General features: G+C 57.5%; 1 protein-coding gene across 2 annotated transcripts; it reads right to left on the reverse strand.

Annotated features, from left to right (window-relative positions):
- On the reverse strand, nt 409-12,348 carry MISP (mitotic spindle positioning). 2 transcript variants are annotated; one of them, XM_021084291.1, is made up of 5 exons: nt 12,197-12,348; nt 4,450-6,197; nt 2,757-2,887; nt 1,643-1,681; nt 409-1,096 (listed from the first exon to the last, which is right to left on the reverse strand). In XM_021084291.1, the coding sequence occupies exons 2-5, from the start codon at nt 6,140-6,142 to the stop codon at nt 1,007-1,009; spliced, it is 1,953 nt and encodes a 650-aa protein (XP_020939950.1). In that variant the 5' UTR covers nt 6,143-6,197; nt 12,197-12,348; the 3' UTR covers nt 409-1,006. The 2 variants fall into 2 exon arrangements, with proteins under 2 accessions (XP_020939950.1, XP_020939951.1); XM_021084292.1 differs by lacking the exon at nt 12,197-12,348 and adding an exon at nt 10,404-11,179.

The following is a 12,381-nucleotide window of genomic DNA, read 5'->3' on the forward strand; positions in this document are numbered from 1 at the left end:
CCCATCACTGTTGCCATGTGGTGGGGAAATGGAGGCAGGGCAGCTGGAGAAACCCCTCAACCAAACAGCAGGGGCAGCAGAACTGGATTTGGGTGCAGGGACCCCAGCCTCGCCCAGAATGCTCTGCACTGCTGTTTGCCTGGTATACATGTGGTGCCCAATTAATGACGCCTCTGTGCACCCCGAGACCATAAGAGGCCGGAGACCACAAGGGCTTACTAAGAGCCAAGTGGGACTGGCCAGGCCATGTGGGAAAGCTGGGCCTGGTGCTACTGAAGACAGTCACTTGCTCACACAGGACAGGCACCGCTTGAGCACCTTCTACATGCTGCACTGGGAATGGGGATGTGACAGCCAGAAGCTGGGGGGTGGGGGCAGTGATGTCACTGAGAGAAACGAGGCTCAGGGCTGGGGGCAGCACACAGCCACTTTATTTCATGGAGCAGAATGACCCGGTTCTGTCCCCAAGTCGAGCCCTTTTCTCTGCCCGGGGCTGTCCCCATGGGACCCTCTATTGCCAGAGCTGTGCTGATGTGCCATGGAGGGGGCCACAGGGTGGCAGGAAGGCCCTCAGATTGGGCACTCAGGCCTCCTCCCTCAGACTGGAGGTTTCCTGGGGCTGGAGCAGGGCAGGCCTCCCCTGTCAGACTGGGACTCCCCAGAGGGAGGAATCAAGGGTCTCCCCTCTCAGACCAGCAGGAACAATTACATCTGGAGGTGGGAGAGCTGGTCTCATTCCTTTCCGGACCCAAGAGCATTTGGCAAAGTCGTAGGAGCAGAAAGGGTCATTCCCAGCCTTAGACCCAGAAAGCACACCAATTTCCCGGGAAAAGACAAACAGAAAAGAAAGCCCTTGAGCCCAGAAGTGTATCCAGCCTTGGGATTGTTGGCATGAGATCTGTGGTCCCCAGAACTGGATTTAAAGAGTGTCCAGTTGGGGCCTTGGCAGGTCCTGGCAGTTCCTGTGGGGCCAGAGCAGGACAGGGGCAGGCAGCTGGCCCCAGGCTCAGTCCTCGTCCTCGCTGGCGTAGATGCCTGCTTCCCAGCGCTCCGCCATGGCATTCTTGTGGCGGGTCACCCGCGTGGCTTCAAGGATCTGCAAGATGGGGCACTTCCCATCAGGGTCCTAGCCTCCCGAACATCTCCTCCCACTGCTAACTCATAGGAGAGGCCTAGATCAGGGGTAAAGCAGGACCATCCCCTCCTCTATTTCAGACCCTCAACCCCTAGTAATAGCACCAAGGAATGTGCTAACTCATGCTGAGCTCCATAGCAGGGAAAATGCCCAGGTCTGGTATTTTGGACTCAGTTCAGAGAGGGATACAAATGTATTCCACAAATCTACTGAAGTAGCTGGCTTTCTCCCTCTCCCAGATGAACACTTATCTCAAAGAAAATGCCCTTGTTGACTCAAAAAAAAATCAGTAAAGAGGTGGCATGCAGAACCCCTTTCCATAATCTGTATCCCTGGCAGGTATCAAAAGCAGATCACAGCACCTCTGGCAGACACTCTCAATCAAAGAGATACCCAGGAAAGTCCTACACCCAGAAGAAAGACTTCTGATGGCCCTGATGCAATGGGGCAGGGAGTACAGATGTAGGAGGGAAAGGCTCGGGCCCTCGCCCCCATGAGCACGCTCACCTCTAAGTTGACGTGGTCCAAGGGTTTGATGCCAGCATACTACAGGAAAGAAACATATGTCAGCCCCAGGACCTTCTACCCCGTCCCAGCCCAGACCCCACCTGGGCTCAATGCACAGCCCCTTCCATCATGGGGGGTAGAAGGGACAGCCCACTGTCCCCCCAAGTGCCCCTTGATCATCCCATACTTAAAGCCACCCACCATGCTGTTCCCTGTTCCCTCATGCTGTTCCCCTCAGTAAAGTCTTGGTCCATCATAGGCAGCTAATTTCTCTTTGTAAATATCATCATTGCAATGAACACAATTGATGCTTACGAAGCTCCTGCTACGGCCATGCCCTACCCTAAGATTCAAAGGGGGCTGTTTTTACTATCACGCTCCTTTGGCAGAGGAGGAGACTGAGGGACAGGGAGAGCCAGGGACTTGCCCATCACACAGCTGGCAAGCGGCAGGGCTGGAACTTGCCTCTGGGTCCCTGGGCTCCACTCTGCAGGCCAGACTGTGAACACCAGGTGGTGAGCCCCTGGCTGGTGTGATTCTCCGTGGTGTCAAAGCTGTTTGCCCAGGAGGAAGGGGGCCTCACGGTTACAAATGCAGGGTTTTGAGCCCAGGCCTGGGTTCCAGTCCTGGCTTGGAAACTCGGGCTATATGACTCTGGGCATGTGGCACTCTGGCTTTCTCCAAAAAATGGGTGACAAACTATCCCTCCAGGATGTTAATGGCACAGTACCTAGAGCATCATGGGACATCCCATGTGACATGTGGATAATAGCCAGCAATAACCATGATGGTAACAAACACATGCAAACAATAAGGGTGATTTTAGAGACTGCCACTGCTCTCCCTACCCAGGCAGAGCTCACCCTCTGCCTTTGGCTCTGGGAAGAGCTTCATGGTGGGTCCCTGCTTAGATGACCCAGACATGAAGAAACACCATTTATCCACTCAGTGCCTCTGTACGTGGGACAGGGAAGCTCGGTCACCAGTGGGGCAGTGAGGGAGGAAGGACTCACACCCAGATCATGCTCCAGCCTTGCCCTACCCTCCATGGCCCTACTGGGTTGTGTCAGTCCTTGGCCAGGCCTGTAAGGGGAGGGCAGGGCTCGAGACTCACCCACTGCTCTTTCTTCCTTCTCTGCCAAGGAGCAGCCTCGGCTGGGGCTTCTGCTGTCCATGTCTGTCCCGGATGCAGGTGGATGGGGGTGAAAAAGTGTGACTCAGACACCGAATAGCTGCCGGTGATGCCTGGGGGGTAGCGGGGGGAGGAAGGGGTATTAGGGAGGGTCCCAGAGTCTCCTGAGGGCAGACACCTGTCATATCCCAGTGTGAGAGACACAGCATCTCTGGCTAAGAGGCTGGACAAGTTTAAGAAATGGGTGAATGGAAGTTCCCATTGTGGCGTAGTGGTTAATGAATCCAACTAGGAACCATGAGGTTTCGGGTTCGGTCCCTGGCCTTGCTCAGTGGGTTAAGGATCCGGCGTTGCCGTGAGCTGTGGTGTAGGTCACAGACGCAGCTCGGATCTCACTGCTGTGGCTCTGATGTAGGCCGGCATCTACAGCTCCAATTAGACCCCTAGCCTGGGAACCTCCATATGCCGCGGGAACAGCTCTAGAAAAGGCAAAAAGCCAAAAAAAAAAAAAAAAAAAAAAAAAAAAGAAAGAGAGAGAGAGAGATGGGTGAATGGACAGACAGAGCAGACAGCAGTTTGAAAAAACTGATAGATCCATAGATAAATAGATGAAAGAAAGAAGGAAGGAAGGAGGGAGGGAGGGAGGGGGAAGGAAAGAAAGAAAGAGAGAGAGAGAGAGAGAGAGGGAGAGAGGGAGAGAGGGAGGGAGGGAGGGAGGGAGGGAAAGAAAAAAAGAAAGAAAATAGCCAGTCTGGGAGTTCCCGTCGTGGCGCAGTGGTTAACAAATCCGACTAAGAACCATGAAGTTGCGGGTTCGGTCCCTGCCCTTGCTCAGTGGGTTAACGATCTGGCGTTGCTGTGAGCTGTGGTGTAGGTCGCAGACGCGGCTCGGATCCTGCGTTGCTGTGGCTCTGGTGTAGGCTGGTGGCTACGGCTCCGATTGGACCCCTAGTTTGGGAACCTCCATATGCCGTGGGAGCGGCCCAAGAAATAGCAAAAAGACAAAAAAAATGAAAATAAAATTATTTAAAAAAAAAGAAAATAGCCAGTCTGGGGGAAGTGGGTAGACAGATGGACTGACCATGCAAGGAGAAGCACATTTAAAGTGACATGGGGTGGGGGAGTTCCCATTGTGGTGCAGCGGAAATGAATCCAACTAGTAACCATGATATTATGGGTTAGATCCCTGGCCTCACTCAGTGGGTTAAGGATACAGTGTTGCCATGAGCTGTGGTGTAGGTTGCTGTGGCTGTGGTGTAGGTCGGCGGCTGTAGCTCCAGTTCAACCCCTGGCCTGGGAATTTCCATGTGCTGCAGGCATGGCCCTAAAAAGCCAAAAAAAAAAAAAAACAAACAAAAAAAAGGTGACATGGGGGATATTTAGCAAAAAGGAGTAATTGACCTAGAGGAGGTTAGAACATTTGTAAACTGTGTGCGTCTAACAACATAGTGTCCAAATCCATAAAGCAAAAAGTCCAAGGCAAAAGTGACATCTTACTCCAAAAATCTACCACTGAGGCAGATGGACAGGCAAACAGGACCAGCCAACTGGGGGAGCAGACAAAGTCCCCCAGATGTCCCCACACCTCTCCCCCCGCCACATCCTTCCTCCCCACTCTCCTCTACCCCAACCTCTGAGACTGGAGCAAAGCAGCCATCCCCAGGACCCTCCTCACCAGATGGCCCAGAGGAGCTCCTAGAATCTTGGTCACAGTACTCATCTGGAGTTGGGGAGAAGACCTCAGGGTACAGAGCACTCCGCCGCTCCTCGGCTACTTCCCGCTCCCGCCGCAGGACACTTTCCACCTCCCTCTCCAGCAGCTCAGACGACTGGGACTTCTGCAGCCTCAAGGCTGGTGCCCCAGCCACCTCCCAGCCCCACACTCGGGGGGCCTCAGCTTTCTCAGGCTCACTGGGGACCCTGAAGCGCAGGGGACGCAGGCGAAAGTACTTCCATCGCACGACACTCCCGCTGGTGGGCAGGGGTTGGCGGGGGGGCTCCTGCTTTGTGCCAGAGGATTCTGAGGGATGCCTTGGAGACTGTGTGGCCTTCGGAGAGCCCACAGCCCTGGTCTCACCTGCAGAGAGACCGCTGGGCTTGCCATAGGTGCAGAAGACTGGGAGTTCTCCTGCGGGCTTCTGGGGGCTCAGGTATGGCTGGTAGGCATCCGGTGGGATGCGGTTCACCTTCCTCACCTCTGGAGTGGGGCTGGCCGCGCGGGCATCTGGGGCGGGGCCCAGGATGGAGTCTGAGCTGTGGGCCCTCCTGAGTGGAGGCTGGGGGCCCTCAGAGAACCCATCGGGCGTGGATGCCCGGCCCACCTGCAGGCCCTCCCGCCGGTGGTCCTCCTCACGCTGTGACTCCTGGGCAATGTCCCGCTGCATGTAGAGTGATGGGCGCCCCCTGTCCCGCCACGGCCCCACAGCCAGGTTCACTCTGTTCAGCAGCGGCCTGGCCGGGATCTCCACCAGCTCCTGGTGGCCGGCCGCCTGCTGCAGCCCCCTCTGTGCTCGGAGGTCCGCCTCCCGCTCCTGGGCCAGCCGGATCTCCCGCTCAATGGGCGTCTCCTTGGGGGGCTCTGGGGACCGGTCTCGGGCCTGGGAACCACGGTCATCCACGGCTGGGACGCCAGACCTGGTGGGCAAACTGTGGACCCTCTTCTCTTCCATGACCACCTCCTTTGCTTGGGGCTTGACTGGGACCACATACCCATTGGCCAGGGGCAGCCCCTTCCAGGCTTTGGAGGCCTGGGTCACCCCAGGTGGGGGGTTCCGAGGGGCCCCTGCATTCCCTTGGGATGCCCCAGGTGGCGTGTTCCGAGGGGCCCCCACATTCACGTGGGCCACCCCGGGGGGCGGGTTCGCCTGCTCCAGGCTCAGAAACTGCTGCCTGACGGCCAGGAAGTCAATCTGCTCGCGGTCAATCCCATTCTCCTCCAGGGCTGTGGACGGCAGGAGGTTGGGGGTCCTGGGCTCCCCATGGAAGTGAAGCGTGGCCACCGTGTCACTCCTCCTGACGGCCTGGTCCTGGATGACCAGCCGGCGCTCCTGCTCCAGGTCCCAGGGCCGCCGGGGTGGAACGTGCTGGGCCTCCAGGTGGCAGGCTTTCACCTCCTCGTCTTCGTCATCCTCCGGCCATGGGGGTGGCTGCGCAGTGAAGGCTTGCGGGCCGTGCGACCTCTCTGTCCACGCCATTTCCAGTGAGGCCTCGTGGTCAGCGGGCCATGCCTGCGGCTTGTCCTGGCCCCAGCCACTGGCCACACCCACCAGCTCGAACGTGTAGCTGGTGTCCCCGTCATCAAAGGCCACACCAGCCACACGGGGTGAGTGGGGGATGCTGAAGATGGGGTATCTGGTCACTCGGTCCATGTTCTGGGGGTCTCCGTGCACCACAGTTTCCCAGAGTGTAGATGGTCTGGGTTGACTGAGGAGGAGAAGGACAATTCAGCCACCACGTCAGAAAACTTAGGGAGAGGGATGATTCTCAGTCCTCTGAGGGCAAAGTCCTGCCCAGGTGGCCTCTGTGATTAGCTCAGGGAAGCGCAAGTGACCCAGCCCTGCCAGTCAGAGCATTCCACCCTCTGACCTCTGTGACTGACTCAGGGATGGAAATGTGACCCAATCCAGCCAAGTACGTGAAATCCTTGGATTTCACAATTAACTTTGCAATCATTCTGGAAAATTGGACCCTCTTCCGCTGGGTTTGTTAGGCTGGTGGTATGCAGCCAAGAACTGTTGGGAAACCATGTGTCCCCTTGTGGACAGAGCATGCTTAAGAGCACTGCTAACCTCAACACAGCATCCTAAAAACATTGTTTGAGCTCCTGGATCCAGCCACACCTGAATCCCTGAGAGCCCCTGTACTGACCCAGCAACTTGCCTCCTGTGCTTCTAACACTGGCAGGCACCCCTCCCACCTCATATCCCGGACTTGGTACAACCTGAGCTCCTTGCTACCCTGCTCCTTCCTCTCTTCTCCTACCCAGCTCTCCATGTCAACCCAGCACCACCCCCAGACAGCTTGTCTCCCAGGGGAAACACACACTGAGGTTCCTTCTGTGCTTTTTTTCATCTGATGTTTACAGAAGGTCCCTGTGGGCTTGCCCTTGCTGAGGGATGTCCGTGGGGAAGCTGAGGCCCAGAGCAGGGTGGTGACGGGCAGAGACTCCCACATCCTGGTTCCTTTCCCTGCACCTGTCCAGTGGGACACTTCCTCCCATCAAGACAATCCCCCACCTCAGCGCCATAAAGCCAGGATGGGCTAGGGAGCGCCTTGGACCTTGTCCTCCTGGGCCAGGCAACGCCCTGGGCCAGGCAGTGCCCCAGGGGGCCCAGCCCCCACTCCTGAGCTGTCTGAGCACAGCTCCAGGAGCCTTCACCAAGGCCAGGTACCTGCTGTCACATCTCCAAGGCTCCTGGCATCTCCAGAACAGTACCCTCACACCCTCTCCAGAGCACCCAATCTCACCACCTGGCTTTAGCTCAGACCCCTAAGCTCTCCAGGTGCCAGACCTCCAAGTCCCAACCTCCTCCTCCCTCTGCCTGGAGGACCCTCATTTCTGCACCTGCATAGCTTTTTTTGCTGCAACCCACATGACACCTCCTCCAGGGAGCCCCCAGCTCGTCCCTGCCCTCTGGCCTGAGTATCTCCCATGCACTTGCTCAGCATTGTGGCATCACCTTTTTACAGCCAAGGAAAGGAAGGGGGGCAGTCCTTGCCCTCTCCTTGGGCCCCTGGGGCCCCCACAACTATGGGTATATTGATGCCTTTTTACGCCAACTTGTTTATAAAAGCTAACTGTAGTTTGGGGGAGGGTTGGTTTGTTTTGCTTTGTTTTATTTTTCGTTTTTTGTTTTCTTTTTAGGGCTATACCTGTGGCATATGAAAGTTCCAGGCTAGGGGTCAAATCGGAGCTGCAGCTGCTGGCCTACACCAGAGCCACAGCCACACGAGATCTGAGCTGAATCTGCGACCTACACCACAGCTCAGGGCAATGCTGGATCCTTAAACCCACTGAGCGAGGCCAGGAATCAAACCCTTGACATTATGTCAGGTTCTTAACCCACTGAATCACAACAGAAACTCCTAAATGTATTTTTTTTTTTAAAGAAAAATATAGGCGTTCCCACCGTGGCGCAACAGTTCGGTGGTGTTTCAGGAGCGATGGGACACAAGTTCAATCCCTGGCATTGCCATGGCTAGGTTGCAACTGCGGCCCAGTAATTCCATATGCAGTAGGGTGGTGAAAAAAGAAAAAAAGAAAAATGCAGACCCTCCCTGAGGGTCTCTATAATGGGGAACCGTGTTACAACTAACCCATTAGTATCACCCAATCCGTCTAACTCATAATTAGGAAAACAGTATTTAAAACAAGTAGGCTTGGGAGTTCCCATCATGGCTCAGCGGAAACCAATCTGACTACTATCCATGAGGATGTGGGTTCGATTCCTGGACTTACTCAGTGGGTTAGGGATCTGGTATTGCTGTGAGCTGTGGTGTAGGTCACAGATGTGGCTGGGATCCTGAGTTGCTGTGGCTGTGGTATAGGCCAGCGGCTGTAACTCTGATTCAACCCCTAGCCTGGGAACTTCCAGGGTGTGGCCCTTTAACAAACAAAAAACAAGCAGGCTTGGCTGAACCTCTATCCCAGTGACCCCACAGGCCCCATGGGGATGCACGCATCTCTGAAAGAGGAAGAAGGTTATTTAAGACCTGCCTCCTCAGTCTGAAGGTATCAGTAGGACCCTCTCCCTGGCAGGGACCTAGGTATAAGCATCCTGTCCCACAGCCCAGGGTTGGGTACACAGCGGGCACTTAATAAAAGCTGCTGAACAAGCTGTGGTCTCACTCTGGTCCTCAGAGCCCACATTCTGGCCTGGATGCCTGCCTCTTGTGGTCTGCCCCCCCGTCCTGAGCCCCCCCTCAAGGGGCTGGGCAGGTCTGTTTCCTTCCAGTCCCCACACCAGGGGCCCTGGGGTGGGGTGTGGCAGAGGTGACACAGGAGTGTTGGCCTTGTGAGTGGCTGGAGGCTCACCCAGGAGGGTTTATAAGCCACATAGGACATTAACTCAGGTGGGGGGTGGCGAACTGCACACCCAGAGGGTATCGGGTCTCCTGGCGGGTGGGGCAAGGTTGAGGGCACCACTCCCTCCCCAGGTCATTCCTCCTGGGTGATTCACTGAGGCCAGGGCAAGGCTCAAGGCCCCAGGGCCCCACTGGCTTGGTCCCTGGTCAGTCTCCACTCCCCTCTGGCCTTCAGGATGGGGCAGAGCATGCAGTGACCGCCGTGAAAGGGCTGCCACAGAAATTCAGTCCTGTGCCTGGTGTAGAGTAGGTGCTAGATAAATGCTGTCACTGTGATATTACTATTTAAACCTAGAGCCACCACTGATCACAGAGTGACCCTTGGGCAGGCATTCCCTCCTGCAAAGCCTGTCTCCCCTTCTGTAAAATGGGACATGGCAGCCCCCATCCCCACCCCCACAGGGCCTGGGGAGGAGCAAGGAGGCCTGAGCCCAAGCCTGGGGCAGAGAAACCCCAGTAGGGAAGACTGATGTAGGAGCCCTCGGAGGCGCCATGCAAATGTGTCAATCTATCCATCAAAGCCTCCTGCCTCCTTGTTTGCTTCTTGTAAGAGCCTGTGATGAGGGGGCCATTCTTGTCCCCAGCTTACAGCAAAGGAAACCAAGGCCCAGAGAGATGAGGACCTCACAGAGTGAGGGATGGAGCAACAGGTGCCGAAGCCTGAGCCCTCAAGCCCCGTCAGGCTCCTCCTCTCTGGGAAGGCCCCCTGGATTTCTCCTTCCCAGCCCTGCTGTGCACCTTGTGGATACCAAACTGAAACTGAATTTATGGCCCCTGTTTCCACACACCTGCTTCCTCATTGCCTCAACTGGCTTCCAGCCCTCAGGCAAAGGTCTGCTGTAGGAGCCCAGGGCTGGGTCGGCCACCCAGTAGGGAGGGGCTCCAAGGGGTCTCTTCCATCCCCTGGGGCACAGTCCCTGGGACCCTAGCTGGGCAGAGCCCCAGGCCCCTGACACCCCTGGACACTGGGTCAGTTTCTGCCCGGCCCCATGGGATCCCAGCCATCCTCTCCGAGGCTAGACACCCCCACACGCTGAGACTGTCTTACCACCTCCTGTGAGCCCATGGTGTGTGTGGGGGGCAGGCAGCTCAAGGCTCCCCAAGCCAGACTCTGCTGGTGCTGATAAGCATCTCTCCAGAAAACTCCAGAATCCCTGGAGCAGTGGGGGGCTGGGGAGGGTGCTGTGCCTCTGGCCCTGGGATGCATTAGAGGGTCTGGGTTCAGATTTGGGGGCCTGAAGCCCAAGGTGGGGACCGGGACCCCAGCAAGGTTCATAACAGGCCTCTGCTCCCCTGGGCAGGTACGGAGTAAAAAGGACTTGATTCAGGCCTTGGAGCCAGCCTGGGGGTGGAGGAAGGGGAGGCCCCCCCCCAGCCCCTGGGGCCTCACTGGGCCCAGGAGAAATGGGGTGGGGAAGGGCTGGTGATGGGGGCTCCCTCCCTTCCCCTTGACAGCCCCCCAGCTGACCAGATGGGGCCCCTGGCACACAAAATCCCATGCCAAAGCAGACCCCACCCCACATGGGACACTTGCCTGGCCCTCACCTGCTGGCTCTCCACCTGTAACAACCTCTAAGCCTGGCTCCGTGTGGACAGCACAGAGACCTCCCAGCCTGCTCTGCCCCAGGTTGCCAGGGGACAGGGCCCCGCCCTGGGAAGCAGGTGTGCCCTCTCCCCCCCAGGCCCCACCTGGGCTCCAGACAAAGTCCAGAGGAGGAGAAAGATGACGCTGGCTGAGTGCTGGGCAGGCACCACGCCCACTGCGCCCTGCCCCTCGGCCCCCAGGGCCCCCAGCGCACAGAGCAGGAGGAGCTGAGTCTGGCCCTGACACCACCTCTCAGAACTGCTCAGGCTCACCCAGCAGTTCTATGAACCAGCTGCTGTTTCTCAGCAGAGTCCAATTCTGAAGCCCCAGTGGGCCGCCTGGCTCATTCCAGTCCACCCCACCCTTTGGGGCCATTTCCCCAGAGAACTCCTTCTGGGAGAAGCCTGGCTTCCTAGTCTCTGGGGGTTCAGCTGGGCCTGGGTTCAAATCCCACTTAACCCTTCTGAGCTGGGGGGAAGGGGGTCACAGGGCTGGGAGGATCCCCCAGCCCGCTTCTACATAAAGGACCAAACGAGAACACCAAAGGTGCCAGAAAACACTGGGATGGGCCAGGCCAGGCCCACTGAGGCTGGAGACTGGTGGCAGGTCGCCCCAGGCGCTCAGCTGTCCTGCCTGATTCTTTTTTGTCTATTTGCCATTTCTAGGGCAGCTGCCGCAGTGTATGGAGGTTCCCAGGCTAGGGGTCGAATCCAAGCTGTAGCCGCCAGCCTACGCCAGAGCCACAGCAACACCAGATCTGAGCCGTGTCTGTGACCTACACCACAGCTCACGGCAATGCCAGATCCTTAACCCACTGAGCGAGGCCAGGGATCAAACCCGCAACCTCATGGTTCAGTCGGATTCGTTAACCACTGAGCCAAGACAGGAACTCCCTGTCCTGCCTGATTCCTGGTCGGGGGCAGAGCACCTGCCAGCCCAGGGTCTGCAAAGCAAATGGGCCATGGGGCACAGCAGTCAGTCTACGGGGAGGGGACACAGATGGGGCTTTCGTACCCCAGGCTAGGGCTCTGTCCTGCTCTGCCCCTCTGCTGACTTTGGGTCCCCTACAAACATATCTCTTCTTCCATCAAATGGGCCTCCAGCTCATTTGCCCCAAGGTGGGGGGATTTGAGGACAAGTCCAGAATGATAGTGTGTGTAAATGTGGCAGACTTGTCAAACCTGGGGTACATGGCCTCCTTTTCTCCTCCCAACACCCCTATAGTTCCCTAGATCCAGCTTTTGCAAATATAGAAAGTGAGCCACAGGAATTTTCCAGTTCCCCCTAAGGGCAGAGTGTCAGCAGTGGGGCTGGGCTTTGAACCTGAGCCCCCTCCCCATGATAGTACTCCCTGACTGCTCGCAGCAGGGGAACCAGGGCCCCCAAAGGGCAGAGGCTGGACCACCCAGCATGTCGGGCGGGAGCCTGGTAGATGTGGCTGTCCCCTCAGGGTTCATACAGCCCGCTGGACAGATGGACAAACCAAGGCCCGGAGGGGTCCTGGCTCCCCTAGATCACACTGGGAGACACAAGTGGGATGGTAGCACCCATAAATGCTGCCTCCCTGTGTTCCCACCCCTTTCCCAGGGACCGGTGTCTCTGTAGAGCTTAGCGGGGATCTGTGGGGCCTCTTCTGTTCTCCAGGGGGCTGTGAACCCAGCAAGGGGCAGTCTCACAGCCAAAGGAAGGGCCAGGGTGGAACCCGCGGGCTCCAGAGGAAACAGAAAGGAAGACCCCTCACCGCCAGGCTTACCTGCCCAGGTGCCGCTCGGCGGTGCACAGGTGCAGACGGGGCCTCCGCCAACACCCCAGCCCACTGGACCAGGGTGAGCCCAAGGGGTACCAGGCCGCGAACGGGAGAAACCAGCTCCGCTGGACCTGGGTGAGCTCCTTTTGAGGCCAGTGCGCCCCGCAGGGCCCCACCCCCGGCCTGGCCAC

The sequence above is a fragment of the Sus scrofa genome, chromosome 2, assembly GCF_000003025.6.
Source record: "Sus scrofa isolate TJ Tabasco breed Duroc chromosome 2, Sscrofa11.1, whole genome shotgun sequence".
In the NCBI taxonomy this organism is placed as follows: Eukaryota; Metazoa; Chordata; class Mammalia; order Artiodactyla; family Suidae; genus Sus; species Sus scrofa.

Coding starts and splice junctions, on each gene's coding strand:
- MISP (XM_021084291.1), bottom strand. CDS start 6,142: ATGGACCGAGTGACCAGATACCCCATCTTCAGCATCCCCCACTCACCC. Junction 2,888..4,449: donor GAGCTCCTCTGGGCCATCTG/GTGAGGAGGGTC, acceptor GCTACCCCCCAG/GCATCACCGGCAGCTATTCG. Junction 1,097..1,642: donor TGGACCACGTCAACTTAGAG/GTGAGCGTGCTC, acceptor CCCATCTTGCAG/ATCCTTGAAGCCACGCGGGT.